The 21,126-nt window shown below is 36.4% G+C and overlaps 1 protein-coding gene across 1 annotated transcript in view; it reads left to right on the forward strand.

The window, feature by feature from the left end:
* The window catches only part of LVRN (laeverin), an 87,234-nt gene that overhangs the window by 34,057 nt on the left and 32,051 nt on the right, over positions 1–21,126 (forward strand). Inside the window, exons 4-13 of the mRNA XM_053567146.1 lie at positions 581–707; positions 7,943–8,097; positions 9,792–9,905; positions 14,332–14,475; positions 14,998–15,063; positions 15,159–15,224; positions 15,638–15,810; positions 17,346–17,422; positions 17,828–17,967; positions 20,157–20,212. Of these exons, the coding sequence (XP_053423121.1) occupies positions 581–707; positions 7,943–8,097; positions 9,792–9,905; positions 14,332–14,475; positions 14,998–15,063; positions 15,159–15,224; positions 15,638–15,810; positions 17,346–17,422; positions 17,828–17,967; positions 20,157–20,212 (1,118 nt within the window). The remainder of the gene's footprint in view (positions 1–580; positions 708–7,942; positions 8,098–9,791; positions 9,906–14,331; positions 14,476–14,997; positions 15,064–15,158; positions 15,225–15,637; positions 15,811–17,345; positions 17,423–17,827; positions 17,968–20,156; positions 20,213–21,126) is intronic.

Here is a 21,126-nt window from a genome sequence, read left to right on the forward strand (position 1 = left end):
AGGTAGGAATCAGTGTAACCTGGCTTATTGTACCCTCAATGAATCCCCAACAATAAATAAATAAATAAATAAATAAATAAATAAATAAATAAAAAGAAAATAAGGTAGGATAATTAATGTTTTATTTATCAAACTATTTTAAATTTGCATGATTCAGATTTGCTTGGTGTGTCTCATACTATATATCCCCAACAGTACAATTCTGTTTTGTGTCTTAGAAAAATGTCCCAAGAAGGAAAGCAAGAGTCCAGGGTGCCTAAAATGTACACAGAATCTACATTTACTATGGGGTAGATGATGGTGTGAACCATTCCAAGGATTGTTTTGTAATTTCAGAGTTATACATGTTACTGTCAGAGATTGAAATAACACACTTTCTGGAGCATTTATAACTTGGTGATCAGCCTTCTGGGGTTGTCTCAGCACCTGTATGCATTTAAACATTTTATTACATAGCTTCTTCTAAAAAGGTAAGACTTTGGCTCTAGAGCGGCAGGGAATTGGAGCTAGCAAGGCTTCCAGTAGTGATTTCCAAAATCACTACTGCCTTTCCTAATTACTGCTAATTGTTTTAATTTAGATACGCATCTGGGCCCGGAAAGATGCCATTGCAAGTGGACATGCAGACTTTGCTTTGAACATCACAGGTCCCATCTTCTCTTTCCTGGAGGATTTATTTAATATCAGTTACCCTCTTCCAAAGACAGGTGAGGCACCTTCCCTTTCAATGCAATTGGTTTTCTGTTATGTGGGTCCTGGGTTGAGATCACAGCATACACGGGTGACCCTTTGAGGACCCACAGCCACCACTTAGCTGCTATTTTGCAGTTAGCCTCTTGACCATCCATCATTTTTGACCATCCATAATTATGTTTTAAACCTTCCAAAACACATTGAAGTTTTCCCCTCTTTCTCTGTTAGGTGCTATGTGCCCAGCAAGTAGAACATCTCTGAGATTTTAGACCTGTCTTAGGTTTTGATGGCAGCCTCACCTCCCCAGATTCTACTTTCTCTCTTGTGTTCTTGCCTTTTCTCTCACAATGCAAGTATGCAATGCTGTGTTCTGGATCTTTTTAGCTAGTGGGCTTGCATGAGTTACTCCAATTCAAAACCTTTGGTAAGGTTTTTTTTTTTTTTTAATATTGTATAGCTGTGAGTCATTGGATTAGGAGTTAGAGGTCCCATATGTGAATCTTTCATTATATAAAATTGGAATCATGTGTGAATATAGTGGGATCCTAGAGGAAATATGTAAATATTTAACCTCTCGTAGATCTGTGCAGTATATCTTTAAAATTGTATGAGCCAGTCAGCTCAGAAAGTGGTTCAATGCTTTTTCTTTCTCAATTGAGAGTATCATGGAAATGTACTTTGCTCCCCTGACATGCTAAGTGTGATCTTGGGAAAAGTGTGCTCTGCCTGTACTGGCAGATGGTGGAGGAAGACGGGAGGAAGCACACTACTGGGATGGCAAGCCTCCCACTCGGACACCAGGGGCTCTGTAGCTTGAGGTTTCTGGCCAAAGAGGGATGGGGAGCAAAAGGATGGAAACCAACCTCAGCTCCCTCAAGAATCCTGGGGGCGACCCCCCCACTTAAGCGGCTGGATGCAGCAGGAGCTCAGATTGGAGACCGAACTTCAGGTTGGAGGCTCCCAAGATAACCCTTGTCTGGGCAAGAAAAGTTGCATTTGTGTTTGTTCAGATGAGAAGAAATCCAGAGTTGTCCTTGATACCCTGTTCCCTCAAAGCACCCCTTCTGTCCAGGTTTCCACCGTATTACTCCCACATCTGTCACTCACTTCTTCCCACCCCCAGTTCTCTCTTGTTTATTCCATCGGCATCTCCACCACAGCAGTTCTCATCTGGTTTCACTACCTTCCTGCTTGTTCCCTCCAGGCCATCCTTTAAGGATCTTTCCAGGGCAAAATCCAGTTACACACTGTGCTCTTTGAAACCTCTCTGTGGCTTCCCGTTGCCCAGAGGATAAAGTCCAAATCCCGTACCATGTCTTTGTGGTTGTTCATCTTGTACTGTTGGGGCTTTGGCAGTTCCTCAGAACGGGAAGGGTGCTCTGGCACTGTTCTTGGTCCCTCTTACACATTGTCTTCCTCTCCTCTCCTTCAGACCCTCACACGTGCAGTTTGCACGTTCTGGAATGCCTTCTATCCAACTGGCTAATTCAAGTCTTGTATTTCTAGGCTCAGTGCACCCTCCTCCCTGAAGTCTTCCCTGACTTCATGGAAGTCCCTTCTGCTGGCCCCTTGACTGACTGCACCCTAACAGTCACCCTCACTAGATCAAGAGTAACTTGGGGTCAGGATCTGGATGTCTTTTTGTATCTTCAGGGCCCATGAAGTTTTTCTCTCAGATGGTCAACAGTAAACTTTTTAGTGTGGGGGAATAAACACATGCAATTGGTTTAGAAATTCCATTTAAATTCTGACCAGATTATCAACTCCTGAATATCTGACACTTTAAAAAATATCTTTTATATCATCTTACCAATTTTACCCTTAGGTTGTATGCACCCAAAACTTTATTTTGATTGATAGGTGATTAAAATAAGAAGTTTCTCTATAAAATAAGGATCTTTAGGAAAATGATAAACTAATATTTCTTAATTAATTTAACTCTTGGTCGAGTCACTAATAAAACAAAACAAAACAAAAAACGACAAATCCCTTTCCTACCAACATTTCCTACACATGCCAAAGCCATTTGTTTATTTTTACTGTGTTGTTTTTTTAGTTTATCTTCTTGCGTCTAGCTCAACGAATTCTAAGCCTTAGAATTTAAGGTCATATAAACTGTTTTCATATGTTCATTATAAAGAACAGCATTTTTTTTTTCTGGTGCTATTATCATTCTAGTCCAATGTGTTTAAATCAAAAGTGGGCTGAAATATCAAAATAGTATAGAGACTGGTAGAGTAAGGTGTTTGGGGTTCTTATAAGTTTTGAAAGAAAAAGTGGGGTATTACTTTTAGGGGTAAATATGAGCATTTAAAACTTGCAAGTTTTTGAAACAGTAACTTCCCTTTTATATGTTGGTTATGTTCTTTATTTGTAACAATAGTGGACTAACCACATGTTTTATATATCCCAGCGTGGTATGTGTTTTTGAAGCATTTAAATTTAAGTACAAGGTCAGTCATAAAATCATAAAATAATGACCACAATTAATGAGAATTTACTGAGGAAATATTGGGTACCTACAACTTTTCTAGATGCTGTGTGAATATAGAAGAAGTAGGTGTCCAGGGCTCTTTTCAAGTAACTGAGTTGGGAAGATTGCTTCTGTATGTTAGAAACATAAACAACAAGTTACATTAGCAAGAGATAAAGTTCTGGCTAAGCAAAAGTCTTTAGAAAAGAGGATGAAGAAGTGGTAATTAAAGTATTCCACATATATAAAGATCATCTATAAATAAATAAGAAAAATACAACCAACAGAAAAAGAATGTAAGAGATATGTAAATAGAAGTTTTACAGAAAAAGGAACATATGTGGCTAATAAATTCACGAAGAGATACTTAACCTCATAAGTGATCTGAGAAAGGAATATCCAAGGCCACAGTGAGGCACCATTTTGTACTCATTCAGTTGTCAAAGTAAGCATTTTAACAATGCTTTGATGGGAGTGTTGATTATTATAACCACTTTGAAACATAGGTGTTACCTTGTAGTACTGACCATTAAAATACCTTAAAACCCAATAATGTCACTTTTAGGTATATCCTCAAGATGAAATTTGAGCACAAATGTACCAGAAGACATGTTCATAGCTGTACTTTTTTATGATAGCCCCAAACTGAAAACAACCAATATGATCTTTGATAGAAGAATGGTTAAATAAATTGTGGTACATTCACACCATGGAAAGCTGTAGTATAGCAATGAAAATGGAACACTATTTCTAAAGTTTAAAACCATAAAAAGTAAACAATATATTTACATATATTATTTTTAAGCAAAGCAAAGGAACAACAAACCTAAAATGTAAGGTAGTGGTTAACCTCTGGGAGAATACACTAAAGATGAGTTGAGAAGGAGCACCCAGGGAGGCATAGATCAGCGGGTGTCCACCTTCCGCAGGGTCAGAACCAACTGGAATGCTTGTTAAAGCACAGACTGCTACAGCCCACCTGGCGTTTCTGATCCAGTAGTTCTGGGGTTGTTCCCACAAATTCCCAGGTGGTACTGATTTTGCTGGTCTGGGAACCAAGACAGTTTATTGGTATTGTTCTAAATTAGATATTGGTAAACTATGAGATCTGGAACACTGCCTGTTTTTGTGTGGCCCATGGGCTAAGAATGGTTTTTACATTTTTAAATGACTGAAAAATATCAAAAGAAGAATAATACTTTGTGACACATGAAAATTATATGAAATCAAATTTCAACATCCAAAAGTAACGTTTTATTGAAACATAGCTTGCTAATTTGCTTGCTTAGTGTCTATGGCTGCTTTTGTGCATTGAGATGCCAAAGTTGAGTGTGTGAAAGAAAACACATATCCCAAGAAGCTGAAAATATTTACTGTTTGGTCTTTTACAGAAAAATTTGCCAACTCCTGTTCCAAATCTAAGTGGTAGATTTATGTGTGTTTCTATTATTATTTTCAAATAATGAGTTAATCATTACAGTAAAATAAAACAGGTTATGTATGGACCAAAGGTAGTTTATTAAGAAACAAGGATTTTGCTTAATCTAATTCTATACATCTGGTGTTAAAAAAGTAATTTTGAAAATAGTCATCAGGATTAGTAAGAAATGCCTTTTTATAGCTGGTAAGATTGGCCCATAAGTACTGGTAGCATTCATATGCAGAGCAGAGGACTTCGTGGATAGCAAACAGCTTGAGCAGAAGTGTCAATGGTTACAGAGAACCAAAGGAGCTGGTTTGAGTGGAACAGAGCAGTCTTTGTGAGGAATGTGGGTGGCCTGGCAAGTGGGGTGGGTGGAGAGGAAGAGGAAGGTTAAAGGGATGGGTACCCTAGACTAAGGCAAGTAAGCAGCCCCAAGGTAACAGAGCACCAATTGTGGAGGCTGTGTCATGACCGGGGTACACTTCACTATACACTGTCAGCTTCGGCCACGTGGAAAGTCAACTTAAATACTTAGTACAGCAGAGAACGTTCATCAGGCAAAGGTAGCATGGATTAGAGGAGTGATATTTCTTTCATTAGGAAAATAAAAAAACTGTTACTATTCTTCTATTTATAAATTTGGAAAAACAGGAAGAAAAGCACAAAAAAGAAGAAAAAAATCACCTATAATGCTACCACGAAGTGATAATTACAACTGACATTTTGGTGTGTACCTTCAAAGTCTGCCAATCTCAGTCTCTGTATTTACTTCTTGTTTTTGACAAAAATGGTACCATAGATTCGACGCTGTTCTTTGAATGTTTTTTATTAACAGTATACAGCATCTTCTCACATATTTATTTGTTATTTGTGTATCTTCTTTAGTAGTTGTCTGTTCAGTTGTCTGATCTGGATAACTATCCTTTTGTGTTAATGTTTTTAAGACACCAAATGCCAAAATAGCTATTTGACAAAATATTTAGTCCTCTGTTGCTGATCATTTGGATTGATTCCATCATTTTTGCTTAATTTCTAAAACACTAAAGACATATATACTATTTACCTTAGTCTAAGTTCCAAAAGTAGAATGATTTAGTCAAAATGTATGAAGATTTTTAAAGATCATGAAGCTTTTGCTATATTGCTCCAAGATTATTGTACCAGTTACCACCCTCATCAGCAGGCTATGTGACAGTTTTCCTACACTTATTCTAATTATTAATCTTACTTACTTTAAAGATTAAGTTATATCATTTTAATTTTATTTTTTGATAACTAATGAAATTGAACATTTTAAATTAAGACTTTTGGCTGTTTGAATTATTTCCTTGGTGAATTATTCACCTTTTTTCCCCTTTTGATTGGTCAGAGTTCTCTAAATATTAAAAATAATTGTCTAATTGCCTGTGGTATGTGCTTCAAATATTTTTGCTTGATTGTGTTTGCCTTTCTAATTTGTTTATAATGTCTTTGGTGAACTAAAGTATTCGATTTAAATAGGCAATACTTTAGAGCAGTTTCAGGTTTACAGGAAAGTTGTGCAGAAAGTACAGAGTTCTCATTTGTTCCCCTGGTGCCTTTCTTCTGCTGTTGACATCTTGGCTTAGTGTGGTACATTTGTTACACTGAAGAACCAACTCTGATACATTATTATTAACTAACATCTGTAGTTTATCTTACCATACAGTTATCACACAGTTTCACTGCCAAAAAATCGCTGGTGCTTTCCTTGTTCATCGTTTCTCCTGAATCCATGACAACTACTAATTTTTTTAAATTATCTTTATAGTTTTGCCTATTCCAGAATGTCACATAATTGGAATCACACAGTATATAATTTTTAAGACTGCCTTCTTGGAGTTAGCAATATAGATTTAAGGTTCCTCTATTTCTTTTCATAGCTTGATAGCTCATTTCTTTTCGTTTCTGAAAAGTACTGTATTGTATGGATGTACCACAGTTTGTTTATCCATCCATGTATTGAATGGCAGTGGGGTTGCTTCCAAGTTTTAGCAATTGTGAACAAAGCTGCTATAAACCTTGTGTGTGGGTTTTTTGTGGACATACATTTTCAGCTCAGTTGGGTTAACACCAAGGAGTACAGTTGTTAGCTGTTATGATAACAGATAGCCTACGCTTAGTTTTGAAACAAGCTGTCAGATAGTCTTCCAAAATGGATCTACCATTTTGCATTCCCACCAGCAGTTTATGAGAGTTCCTGTTGCTCCAAATCTTTCTCAGCATTGGGTGTTATCTGAGATTTGTAATTTAGCCATTGTAGGAGGTATGCATCTCATTGTTTTTATTTGCAATTCTCTAATGACAAATAACGTTGAGCATCTTCTCACATATTTATTTGTTATTTGCATATCTTCTTTAGTAGTTGTCTGTTCATATATTTTGCTCATTTTATAATTGGATTTTTTGTTTTTTTATTGTTGCGTTTTAAAGAGTTATTTGCATATTTTGAATTAAGTAACATATCCATCACAATTACTCTCTTTTTTTTAATAGTTTTGAAATGTACCATTGTATCATGCACATTAGGTGAGGTTGCCCCCAAATGCCCTCCCTTCTCCTACCTCCCCCCTCCCCTCTGTGTATTTTGGATATAAGTCTTTTATTGAAAGTATTTTATGAATTAATTAATAAATTGTCTTAAATGTATACCATGGAATATTATGCAGCCTTAAAAAAGATGGAGACTTTACTTCTTTTATGTTTACATGGACGGAGCTGGAACATATTCTTCTTAGTAAAGTATCTCAAGAATGGAAGAAAAAGTATCCAGTGTACTCTGTACTATTATGAAACCAATATATAATCACCCACACTTCCATATGAAAGATAAAACAAAACAGCCCAAGATGAAGGGGAGAAGAGGAGGGGGAGGTAGGATGTCGGGAGGGTAGTTGGTGGGACCACACCTATGGTGCATTTTGTAAGGCTACATGTCAAATCCATTAAGTGTAGAGTATAAATGTCTTAGCATAATAATTAAGAAAGTGAGGTGAAGGCTATGTTAACCAGTTTGATGTAAGCATTCCAAATTGTATATAAAATCAGCACATTATACCCCATAAATGCATTAATGTATGTAGCTATGATTTAATTAAAAAATAAATAAAGTCAGAAAAAAAAGAAAGTATTTTATTTTAATATAGTCAAAACAATCTATTCTCTGGCTTCCATCTTTGATAATAATCTTCAAAAATCCCTTCTCTCCCCTCAAGTTATAAATCTTCACTTGTATTTTTTAGTAGTAGTATTTCATTTTGAGATATTTATATTTAGAAATCCCAAATTTTGGAGAAGGGATGGTTTTATTTTTTCCTCCTTTTAAATCCACTTAGATATAATTGCCTTGCCTATTTTTGACAACCATGCAATGGAAAACTGGGGACTATTGATGTTTGATGAATCAGTATTGTTGCTGCAACCAGATGATCAACTGACCGAAAAAAAGGCTTTGATCTCCTACATTGTCTCCCACGAGATTGGACATCAGGCATGTGGTAAAATGTTTTTTCTTATTTCTCATGAAGATATTATCCAGCTGCTCTAACCAAAATAGAAAGAAATGAAGATACTCTGCCATATACTAAATTTTAAAAAAGAGAAACATTATCTAAAAAGTGTGGCAGTGAGTAGGAATAAGGAAGGATCTACATAATGAGATTTGGGTAGATCTGAGCTATTGGTGGTGGATTACAGAAATGAGACCTTATGGTTATTGAGGGTTGTGTGTTTATGTTTAAAGATTAACTTAGCTCCACAAAGTCCTCTTTGGGAAAGGTAATCCATACAGAGCTAGGAGTGTTCACTTTTCCTTCTACCTTAAAATAAGAGATATTCAAAAAGATCACTGAAATATACTTGCGTTTCATCAGTAGGTTGTTAGAAACTTATTTGTTGTTGGAGAGAGGTCAAATGGACGCAGGTAATATGTTAGTGAAGTGAGCAATAATTAATCCTCAAGCCACATTTCCAAGGGTAGTGTCAACAGTGATTCATTTCGTTAGATCTACGTACTTTCACATTGCAACGTTCAAAGTTTAAGTGTTCAATTTGATGAAGATTTTCACATCTGTATCTTGTTCTCCAATTCATTAATACCAGTGCATCAAGAAAGAAATCATCTCCACTATGTGGCTCCATAAGAAGTTTTGGAAAAGCCAACTTACTGGGATTGTGGCACACCCTAGTGCACACTCAACACACACTTTCACACATTTTGATCCTTCACCCTAAGTATCATGTTTTATTACAGCCTAAGTCACACATGATTTTGGAATACAGGTTGTTACATCACAGCTGTTAGAAGAATTTGGTTAAATACCAGAGCATGGGTTAGTTGATTTTCAAAATTATTCTGTTTTTCTTTCCTAATTCTGTTCATCATCCTTTTGAACTTTTCTCCCCCTGTTCAGCTCAAATAGAAAATAATTGCAATTGGACATGGTTGCAAAATATATGATTGCTTGAGTGATTTACACATGGCACATATCATGTTCTTAAAACCTAAGCAACTGCTTGTGGCAAAATCCTGTTGTAGCCTATTGAGAGTATAAGGTGCTCGAGTTAGTAGGTGGTAATTCAGCATTCGGTGCTTCTGCTTTACTTAATGAAACACAACTTTTAGACAAAGCAGATAGTTTAAGAAATGTTGTACTCTAGCTGACTTTGTTTTTTTTCTTTTTTTCTTTTTTTTTTGAGACAGAGTCTCACTATGTCACCCTCAGTAGAGTGTCATGGTGTCATAGCTCACAGCAACCTCCAACCCTTGGGTTTAAGCAATTCTCTTGCCTCAGCCTCCCAAGTAGCTCAGCTATTTTTTTTGTTGTTGTTGTAGTTGTCATTGTTGTTTGGCAGGCCCGGGCCAGGCTGGGTTCGAACCCGCCAGCCCTGGAGTATGTGGCTGGCACCCTAGCTGCTGAGCTACAGGCGCTGAGCCTGTAGCTGACTTTGTAAATTGCAGTTTTAAAACAAAAATGCTTTCAATCATTGAACATAATTGTTTCAATGAAATGTATACCCTGTAACCTCCTCAGGGGTGAAAACAAGCTTTTGGAATACTGTTTTAAAGTTTTATTATTGACGGTGAATAAAGTTTATTATGTCTTTTGACCTTACATTTGTTTAACCTGCATTACTATAAAGATAACTTTAAAGAAAGCTCTTTTTTTCTTTTGTCTCCAAAAGTGGTTTGGAAACTTGGTTACCATGAATTGGTGGAATAATATCTGGCTCAAAGAGGGTTTTGCATCTTATTTTGAATTTGGAATAATTAACTACTTCAATCCTAAACTCCCAAGAGTAAGTATGTTAAGTTTATTTAACATATTTTCTCCTAATTATAAAAGTAATGCATATTTGTTGTTGAAAACGTATAAAATACAAGGAATATGAAATGATCTATAATACCAGAGATGATGTATGTTGTCTTTTTGATTTCTTTTATTACAGGATTATGAAAGCAGGAATTACATAAAAATTTGTAATGCTTTGTATACTTCATATTGTATTATGAACATTTCTACAAATCATTAAATCTTCTCTGAAAAGATTTTAATGGCTGCCTAATATTTTATCATATCCCCTTGTAAGATGTTTGTATATACTTTTCCCCATGTTGGATTTTAGATTATTTTTACTTATGCAGTTGTAATCAGTTGTCTATGACTTTAATGATAAGTAATATGCTACTTTAGTTACTCATATTTAATACTATTGCTGACACGGTTGGGCTAATTTGAGTAAATAGTAACATTGAAAAATAAATTCATGGAGATGGAGATGCCAATTTGATTATCTCAACTATAGGTTATGTTTCTGATATTTAATTTATTTGGAGTAATTAGGTGGTACTTTTAGCCAAACTGATGTGATTTGATTTAGACATTTAAATGATTATACTTAATGTTGTCCTTCAATATAGACCTTACCTTTTTAATTAAATTAAAATAATTAATTAGATAGAATATATCATTAATATCACTCTCAGTTACCTCCTTACAACAACCACAATGGCTAAGATAGTATCTGGCAAAATTTGATGAAAACATTTACTAGGATTTTTGAAGCTAAGATTATAAGATTAGTTTCTTTTTGAACTGTTATTTACTTTTATCATTGGTTCCTTAATCACTGCTTTCTGAGTCTGCATTACTCAGTTGCTTTGCTTGTGAAAGTGAGTGAATAGACCCTTGCCAGAGAGCATCAGATTGTGATGCTTACAGAGGTTGCCACAAGCTTTGTTTTTTAAAAAGTGTTAGCTCTTGCTTCAGTGATCCCTAGAGATGAAGACTTTTGGCTTCTTTTTAATCTAGTAATTTGACTGAAATTGAGTAAGGGAGTCACAGAACCATACGCAGAACAGATTTCCAGTTTTTTTTCCTTTTTCTTGGTCCAATTTCAGCTGAAAGTCGTTAAAGCATGACATAAATGGGTCATGGTTAGAACATTGAGGACCAAGGGCTCCATGGTCTCTAAAGCTCCAGCCCTGACATCGCTGCTCACTGACTTTTTTCCACCTCTCTTCTGCCTCATCTAAGGAAGAAGCAGACTTGGGGAAGGGAAGGGACACCGCGGCAAGTCAGATATTGCCCTCCCTTTCCCATCTGAACCATCCTGATCTTTAGTTCCTCATTTGTAAAGTGGGTTTCATACAGCCATTCAACAGATCTTTGAACATCTACTATGTACAGTTGAGAGAACTACCATTGGCTAAGCTCTAGTTACATACTCACAGAATATCATCTATGTTATCTCATTTAATCCTTAGAACAATTCTGAAGAAATAATAATAAAAAAACATGATAGGCAATCACGGCAGTGGTTAACCCTTATTGAGCATGTACTGTTTGCTGGGGATTGTGCTAGGTACTTTATGTCAGTTAATTGAATTCTCTGTCCTCTTATTGTCTGATGAGGACAGATTTTCAGTTGGTGAAACTGAGTTTCAGAGAGAGAAAGTGGGTCGACTTTTATGAGTCTCACAACTCCTTAGGGGCTGAAGTAGGATTCAGATATAGGCAGCTTGACTCCAGCCCTGTGTTTTTAACCACTACGACATTCTATACACATTATTATTATTCTATACACATTATTTCTAAGAATAGGTTTTAGTAGAAATAGATCTCTGGGATATCACAAGTTGCAGGATGAAATAATAGTGAGTGCACAGATCCATTTTACATAATTACCATAGGCAGTAGTTAAATATCATTATTATTGTTATTATTTTAAAGCTGATGTCACTTTTACATACTATTTCCCTCCAGTAGGACTGGAACACCTCCACCTTATGGAAAGCCTAGAGTAGAAAGCTCCTTAGGGTGTAGAGCAGTGGTTCTCAACCTTCCTAATGCCACCATGTATTTTCATTGTTAAAAAGAGGTTGCAACCCACAGGTTGAGAACCGCTGGTGTAGAGGAAGAGCTGTTACCTTGTTTGGTTACAGTGACACCAAGAAGCTGTGTAAACCTTATGCCAGGCAGAGAAGAGAGGGACAGGAGATCCATGAAGGGTGGGGGGGGGACACAAAATCATAAAATACGGAAGAGGCAATATGGGCAAAAATATTCATTAAAAGTAGATATAACAGTAAAAAGTTGGGAGCAAGTCAAATGTCTAACTAATAATAGAGAAATGATTAAGTCCATTGTGGTCCATTGACCCAATAGGATATTATGCAGCTATGTATTTCTTAATTTTCATGTTTTGCTTTTGCAAAAGTTTTATCTGCTATATTTTGAAAAGAAGAAAATCACCATGATTTGACCACTCTGTGTAATTACTATGAAGTTTTGACTTATGTCCTTTTGATTTATATTTCTGGATTTTTTAAAAAAATCATGCACAAGCCTTTATAAAGGATAGTTATAAAGACAAAGTAGCAATTTTTTTTTTTAAAGACACAGTCCACTTTGTCACCCTCAGTAGAGTCCTGTGGCATCACAGCTCACAGCAACCTCCAGTTCTTGGGCTTAGGCGATTCTCCTGCCTCAGCCTCCCGAGCAGGTGGGACTACGGGCCCCCGCCACAATGCCCGGCTATTTTTTTTTTTTTTACTGCAGTTTGTCCAGGGCTGGGTTCAAACCCGCCACCCTTGGTATATGGGGCTGGCGCCCTACTCACTGAGCCACAGGCGCCACCTGAAGTAGCAAAATTTTTAAAATGATAAAAGAAGTAAATAATCAGGATAAAAAGTTTTTACAACTATGGGAATAAATAAATAATATTTGAAAGACCTATACTAACATTGTAATGATAGGTATTTGGGGGTGAGAGATTATGGGTGTTTTTATTTTGTCTGTTTTTTATATTATGCTGATATGACACAGAGGTCAGCAGTGAGACTCTCTCAAGAACTCTTCAGTGTTAAACTAATAAAATCCTGGCTTAATGAATAAGATCTATGTAGGTGACTGCTCCAAATCCTTGCTATTGGAAGTGTTCTCAAACTAGCAATATCAGCATTATCAGGTAGTTTATTAGAAAGGCAGGCTCCAATCCAGACCACCTGAATGAGAACATGATTTTTGACAAAAGTCCCAGGGATCCTTATTCACAACAAAGTCTAAGACATTGCTTTCTCATCTCATCTCATGGAGTCTCCCTCTGTTGCCCAGGCTATAATGCTGTGGCATCAGGTGATCCTCTTGCCTCAGATGCCTGAGTAGCTGGGACTACAGGTGCCCACCACCACACCTGGCTAATTTTTTTTTTTTTAAATAGAGATGGTATCTTGCTCTTGTTCAGACTGGTCTCGAACTCCTGAGCTCAAGTGATCTTCCTGCCTCGGTCTCCCAGAGTGCTAGAATTATAGGCATGAGCCACTGTGCCTGACTACTTTCTTATTTCTAGAAAGGCAAAGATTGATAACAGTCTAATCAATGGTATTACTGATCTAAAAATAATATGCTAATAGTAAAGGGTTGACTAGAACATTGGCAAAGCAATGTGCAACAGAATTTGAAAATCTGACACTACTGAGGGGTGAGAGAGTCAACCTAGAGGTACCAAAGATAGTCCCTAGGACGTGAGGCTTCATGTGGATCTTGAGGGCTGTGAACAGATGTATGTACCACTTCTCCATTTCTTTGCTCTGGCTCTTCATGCCAAACCCCTCTTAGGCTATAAATTGGTTTTCCTTCTAGCTTTATTTCAGGGAGAAATTGCCCTTGTCATTGAGAGAGATCTAATCTTTTGGAGAGTTCTGTGGTTCTCATTAAAATATAATAAATTACCTTCTCTTAATGCATGAGTCATAAACTACAGATTCCAGTCTATGGATTTATTTCTAATTTTAAATTATTACATCAGCATCTTTGTAAATCTGGCATGCTTTTGGTTTATAAATGTCCATATAAGAGACTCTGACTAATTTTAAAGTTTCTGAAAAAATTACCAATAGTATTCTAGAGGATTAAAAACACCTAGAGATGCTGTTCTATGGAAGGCCCCATCAGGCTGGCCACAGACTTCTTCAGGGGCAATGTAGGTGCCTTGTGGAAGATACATTAACTTTCATAATTGGTTTTTTAAAAATTGAAATTAAAAAAGGCTATAAAACAGGAAAGTCTCCTACAGTGTTGTAATCCTCACTTATTTGGCATACTGTGATTCAGACACTTATCATTGATTTTTTTCCCCCTTTTAGTTCTTGGAAGTATTTTAGGATGATTATGTTTTCTGTGACACCTCAGAAGTTAACATGGCTCAATCTTTTCCTTTATAGAATGAGGTCTTTTTTTCTAACATATTACATAGTATCCTCAGAGAAGATCACGCCCTGGTGCCTAGAGCTGTGTCCACGAAGGTGGAAAATTTCACAGCAACAAGTGAAATAAATAAACTCTTTGACTTATTTACTTACCACAAGGTAAAAAGCATTTACAAATGTCCTTTTGTTCTGTTCTCTTGTAGAAAGCTGCATGAAATGAATTCTAAGTGTTATAGATTAACATGCAACTTAAAACTTTTGATGCAAATGCCTTTAATTTTAGTTAATAAATGGGTTTCAGAAAAGATCATTAAAATTTCTCACCTTGCATATTTTAATCAAGACCATATTAGATGCTTGATACCATCTAACATTATAAATAGCCTTAAACAACTAGCTTTTAAGGTGAGCCCTTCTGTGTGATGGAATTTGTAAATATTTCCATTTCAAAAAATTCTGTGTACCCCAAAGTCTTTATATGTAGGACATTTGCTCACTTTTATCTGTTTACTTAATGACAGTCAATTATTTTTTTAGCATACTTTGGTATAATTCAAATGTTCAACTAAAGTGCAAAATGCAATTAGGAGCACAATCCAGAATATTACTTATAAAAATGGAATGTGTCAGTATGTAGGTATTAAATTTTGTTCAAATAACGAACAGCTTCTTGTGTCCTAGGGAGCTTCTATTGCCCGGATGCTTTCTGCTTTCTTGAATGAGCATTTATTTATCAGCGCACTCAAGGTGAGTGTACAAAATAGTTGTTACCTGGACAGCAGTAAGCATAAATTGCTATGGCATATTAATTTATTTTAACCTTAACTTTTCTATTTTTACAGTCATACTTGAAGACATTTTCCTATTCAAATGCTGAGCAAGATGATCTATGGAGGCATTTTCAAATGGTAATTGTCCTACTTTCTGACACATTCTTGCTGAGTTGTTTCGTATTGTACGGTCCAGTGAGATAGGGAGCTCCTGGGTGAATGGCAGTTCCCCAGGAAAACCATTTTTCCTTGTTGTGAAACTCCCTCAGGTTAGGGAGTCCGCAGTCTTCACTGTATTCCCAGAGTCCAGAACAGAGCGTGGCGCATATTAGATCCATAAGTATGTGTTCAGGGAATGATGAATGACCTAAAGAACCATCCCCGTATAGAGGTAAACAAAGTTCTGGATGTGACCCAGAATGCCACCACTGGGGCGTACCACATAAATGAGGAATAGAATAACCACCTAGTTTATTTTATTTTAGGAGAATGCTACTTGAAAAGGATTTTCTGATGATTGTATCTGCTTTTGTGATGATTTTTCAAAACAGGCCATAGATGACCAAAGTAAAATTCTTTTGCCAGCAACAGTAAAAACCATAATGGACAGCTGGACACACCGGAGTGGTTTTCCAGTCATCACTTTAAACGTTTCTACAGGCGTCATGAGGCAGGAGCCATTTTATCTTGGAAAGGTCAAAAATCAGACTCTTCTCACCCACAAGTAGGTGGCTCTGCTCTCCTTTGTCTTCATCTTCCCGGGGTTGACCTCTGATCCAGTGGGAACCAGTGGAGAAGAAGTACAACCCCTGCCTGGGTTCTACCTTTTTCCAGAGTGATGTCTGCTGAGGGGAGGCAGGGCCGCTGAGTCCTGAGCAAGGCCAGAGACCTGCAGCAGGGACTCCAGACAGTATCCCTGCCATGGGATTTAAGGCCACACCAGCAACCAGAGCTTTGAGGTGTTGTGTATACCTCTTTGTACTTCAGACAGAGATAATGAATTACTCAGGATTCTGTGTGGGAGGCAGTAAGGTAGAGCCACACGTGGCCACATGTTGTTAAGAGAAAAGAGTCCTGTTGGAGGATAGTCTTCTCTTCCCTAGAAACAACTGAGTGGTAACTATATTCTTAAGGAATAGCTCTGTGTGTATTATTGCCATACCTACTACGTTAGAATTAAGGCCTTTAGAGTCAGTTAGACATGGGTTGAAATTCTGACTTCACCAAAATTCAAACCTTGGGTCTCATTTAAACTCTCTGAGTTTCAGGTGGCTTCTCTGTAAAGTAAATGTGATAGCATGAATCCCAGAGGATTGTGTAAAAAATGAAATGATTAGTAGAAAATAGCCTAGCCTTCATCACTTTGTTTTTTCTTTCCTTTTCTTGATTTCTTAGGCAATTTTCAACTGTTTTTCATAGTTTTGATCCTCACATTTCAGTGCAGTAGCAGCACAAATGAGTAATTTAAGTTTTCAAATATTACCATCAAAGTTTTCAGGTGGTTTTACTCTTTCTTTAAAACCCCAGGAGAGAGAAACAGGAGGCCCAAAGTTTCCTTCTCTCTGTCGTATTCTGTGATCTTTGAGAAGAGGTGCGCACCTTAGTTATGCAGATAAACACAGACCCGCAGTTGAAAGCCTTTGAGAAACCAGGCTTGTGGGAGAATTTGAGCAAGATTTGTAATGCCGCCCAAGCTCTGACTAGTATGTTTCTTTGGATGACTAGCGTGTACCCTGTGGTCGGCTCCTTCATCCAGGTCATGTCCACCAAAGTGGGAAAAACGAAGACATTCAATAAATATAAATGTCCTGGCTGATTCCAGTGGATACTTTTCAGAGGGGAGAGAAAGCTCAAGGCTGAAAAGTATTTTGAAGTATTTGTCAAGCCTATTCTTCTTAAATAACTCTTCACTTCTCTGGGCACAGACAGATTTGGATTTGTCTGCCATATTTGAACGGCCCTTGAGTGAAGCCAGGTGACTGTACTTTAACATAAACAGGCCTTAAAGATTTCACTTACAAGACAGTCTTAGTAGCTACCTAAGTTATAAGAAGAAGTAAATTCAGGAGACGAAGAAAAAAGGAATAAACAAATAGCCTAAGCAAAACTGGCTTATAAAAACAGCAGCAAATAATCCTGAGAGCCACATCCTCCCTATCCAGAGGGAATGAGCAAAGAACTTGAATTCCGTCTGCTGTGTCATCATCTCTTTCATATTATGTGTGAAAGTTAACCAATTTTTGGTTTTCTTCCAATAAGTGACACATGGATTGTCCCTATTCTTTGGATAAAGAATGGAGCAGCACAGTCTTTAGTCTGGCTAGATAAAAACAGCAGTAAGTAACAAATTTTAAAAACATCTTCGTATATGTACACATAGAAAGGCATGGGATAAGGGCGGTGCCTGTGGCTCAAAGGGGTAGGATGCCGGCCCCATATGCTGGAGGTGGCCTGGCCAGAAACTGCAAAAACAGAAAGGCATGGGATAATGATAAAATGTTGAAATAGCTAAAACTAAAATATCATTTTTGTTGAACACAGAGCTTTAAAGATAAGCATCAAATCAAAAGCCATTACATGTGAAAAAATATAATTACATAGTAAGATCAATATATGTTTTAGATAATATGTATTTTTTGTTATATTGGTTTATTGTTTAGAATTAAGAGTATATAGAATAAATATGTGTTGAAATTTTTAAAAATTGTATCATTTAAAACTATTCCCATATTCCTTTTTAGAAGTATTCCCTGAAATGCAAGTCTCAGATTCTGACCATGACTGGGTGATTTTGAATTTAAATATGACTGGATATTATAGAGTTAATTACGATAAATTAGGTTGGAAGAAATTAAATCAACAGCTTGAAGAGGATCATAAGGTAAGGTTATTTTTGACACTTTTAATTAAATATAATTCACAGTGCCTTCTCTAGCCTTTTAGAGGTTTAGCTTTCCGGTGGGAAGAGATTTCACCCTTATTCCTGCCCCTGACACCCAGTCATACTGGGGAGAATTTTTTCCTTATTCTCAGAAAGGGGAGATTTTGATTGAATGTGTTGTGTTTTGGAGCATTCATTTTGCTTTTCCTAAACCATTTTACTTTCCTAGATAAGAATCAGGATACATTTTCCTATTAATCATTAGATTTGTGATCTTTGACAAGTTACTTAAATATTCTGGTTCCATTTCTTCATTTTAAAATGGAAATAGTATCCTAGTGTATTCATCATAAGGATTAGAGATGATGTTTGTACGAGTAAAATTAAAATTCCTAAACTTGTAATAGGTACTCAGTACATGCTAGAAAATATTAATTTTACTCCTAAATATGTTACACTTCCACCCTATCTCAGAAGAGAGATTTTAATTCACAAAATATTAGTAATGGTCCAATGTCACTTTCTATTATGAAACAACTGTAAATCATTTTGCAAAGTCTAAATAATAAAATGTTGGCCATGGCGGTGCCTATGGCTCAAAGGAGTAGGGCGCCAGCCCCATATGCCAGAGGTGGTGGGTTCAAACCCAGCCCTGGCAAAAAAATAAATAAATAAATAAAAATAAAAATAAAATGTTGGCCAGCAGATTTTAATCAGTGGAATTAAACTAAATCTCCATTGGTGGAGATGGACTCTGGCTTAGGAGTCTGCACAGTTAGCCCTGCTCTGATTTGCTGTGTACCCTTGGGTGGTTCATTCAGACACCATTCGTAAGATTGGAATGTTGAAAAGATATGTCACATGCCTCTGTGTTTAAAAGTTCTCTGAGATATGCAGCAGTCTCTCTAGGAGAGGAGGCAGGACAGAACCTTGGTCTAGAGCTTGGTTCTAGGTCAAGTCTTGTGTTCATATTTTGCTCATCATTTAGCAGATGTGTGACCATGAACCTCTCATTTGACCAGCTGTACCTCAATTTCTTCTCTGTATCACAATGGTTGTAATAGACTCACCTTAAAGGGGTGTTGTGAAGGTTAAATAAGACGATACATGTATTAAGTTCGACAGAAGCCAGAGATAATCTGGGTGCTCAGAACACATTTGGTTATTGATGGTAATTATTAAGAAAATACGTATTATTAAGATTTTGAATAAAGCTACAAAAATCACTTATAATACTATTTTCTTTGCAAGTCTTTTTCAGAATAGCTAAATTCTCACCAGTTTCTAAGGACACTCTAAGCCATGGAAGCACTAGTACATGCCATTATAGTCATGTTTTCTTGTAACTATGATAGATTTACTTATTGAAAAACTGAGGTAAATTATTTCTACAACATAATTGGTGAGCAAATGAAATTAATATTAGTCTAGAAAATATAACTATTCCTGTCAGAAAAGAATGACACTACCACCAACAGAAGAATTAAACTTGACTTGCTCAGATGTTCAAAGGAATGTTGTGAAGATGAATTTACTAGGACCAAATATATCAACGTGCTGGGAGGTGTTAAAGGAATGATGTAGGCTTTGGGCACCCTCAGGGAACTGGGATGAGATCAGAGTCCCTTGGCCTAGCAATGCCAGGAACAGTTAGGTTTACAATTGCCCTCTGCCTTTCTATGGATATTAAGGGTTCTATTATACAGTATTATGTCGTATTAGTAAAATCTTGAGATGACAGCTATCGTATCATTTAAAAGAGTAAAGTAACTCAATATTGCCAGAACAGTGTTAAATAATATTTGTTTAAGGCCTTCTATGCACCAAACTCCCTGAAAATAATTGGGATATTGTAATATAATTTAATATATTTTTGTTTTGGAGAGGCCTTAAATTTGCTTGCCTCTTTTATTATTTTTAACATGGTATGTTTCAGGGAGTATTTGGCAAAACTCTCTGCCATTTTGGAACATTATGATTGATGTCCAGAGGGACCATTTATAAAAAACAGATGTATAATCATTAAATTATGGGAACTACCCTCAGTAATTATTATTTCTCTATAGATGAGATAATTCACATGAATGTGGTTTGTAGGGAACAGTGATCTTTAAATTATTATTTTGAAAGCTTTCTTACTAAAAAATGTTCTCATCTGTTTTTGCAAATATTTGGATCCAATTCTGCAGGCTATTCCCGTTATTCACAGACTGCAGCTGATTGATGATGCGTTTTACTTGTCTAAGTGAGTATATTTTCTTCACTTTTTTTGAGAACTTTATAAAAATAATAGCCTTATCACTATAAATTTGGTTCTTTACCTGATTACGATTAGAGTTAAATTCTGTAGTCATAAAGGGATTTTCTAACGTAAGGAGTTGCTAGAAATAAATGGACTATCAATTGAGATTTTGCAATGATTTCTATTACCCAAGGGTGAGGGCTGTAAGTATCATCTTAATGAGATCCAGTCTATATTTTAATATGTTGCAGAATTATTGATTTTATGTGTATTTACTCAGTGTAAGTTATGCCGCTAAGTATTAACCAGAGAAATTACTAAAATGTTCAGGATTGAAATTTTCAGGCAGTAAAATTAAGAAGTATATATAATGAATTGTCTAGTGTCTCTTTTCTTTCTTTGGCCTGTCATATTTCTTGAATAAATGTCTACATACTTTATCCTTCATTTCTTTACTACTTTTTCCCTCTGTCTCCTGGAGCACATGGCCTTGCCCAATATTGTGCCGAAACTCCTCTCTAAGATCACCATGACTTTGATACTATTGATGACATCTTCTGGAAACATCCCTTTTGGCTGCTGAGACTGATATGCAATCCTAGTTCTCTTTATGTGCCTCACTTCTCTTCTTCCTACTTCTGTGAGCATCCTTAAGACCAATTATGATTATATCATTTTCTTCTGTCTTTCCTTTGATAACTCCTTCATTCTTAGGTTCCAGTGACCATTTTATTATGTATCTGTAGAGTGGCCAGCAAATATAAGATGCTCAATAGATGTTTGGGACAGAACATGTGCATGACTCGCAACTCTACATCTGTTCTTACCTTTCCTCCTATCTTAGGTTCATCCTGTGGTTGTTGAAGTTCAGTACCTTAAACACTGAACTTTTTTTCTGTCCCTACATTGCTATTGCC

The sequence above is a fragment of the Nycticebus coucang genome, chromosome 17, assembly GCF_027406575.1.
Source record: "Nycticebus coucang isolate mNycCou1 chromosome 17, mNycCou1.pri, whole genome shotgun sequence".
NCBI classification, from domain to species: domain Eukaryota; kingdom Metazoa; phylum Chordata; class Mammalia; order Primates; family Lorisidae; genus Nycticebus; species Nycticebus coucang.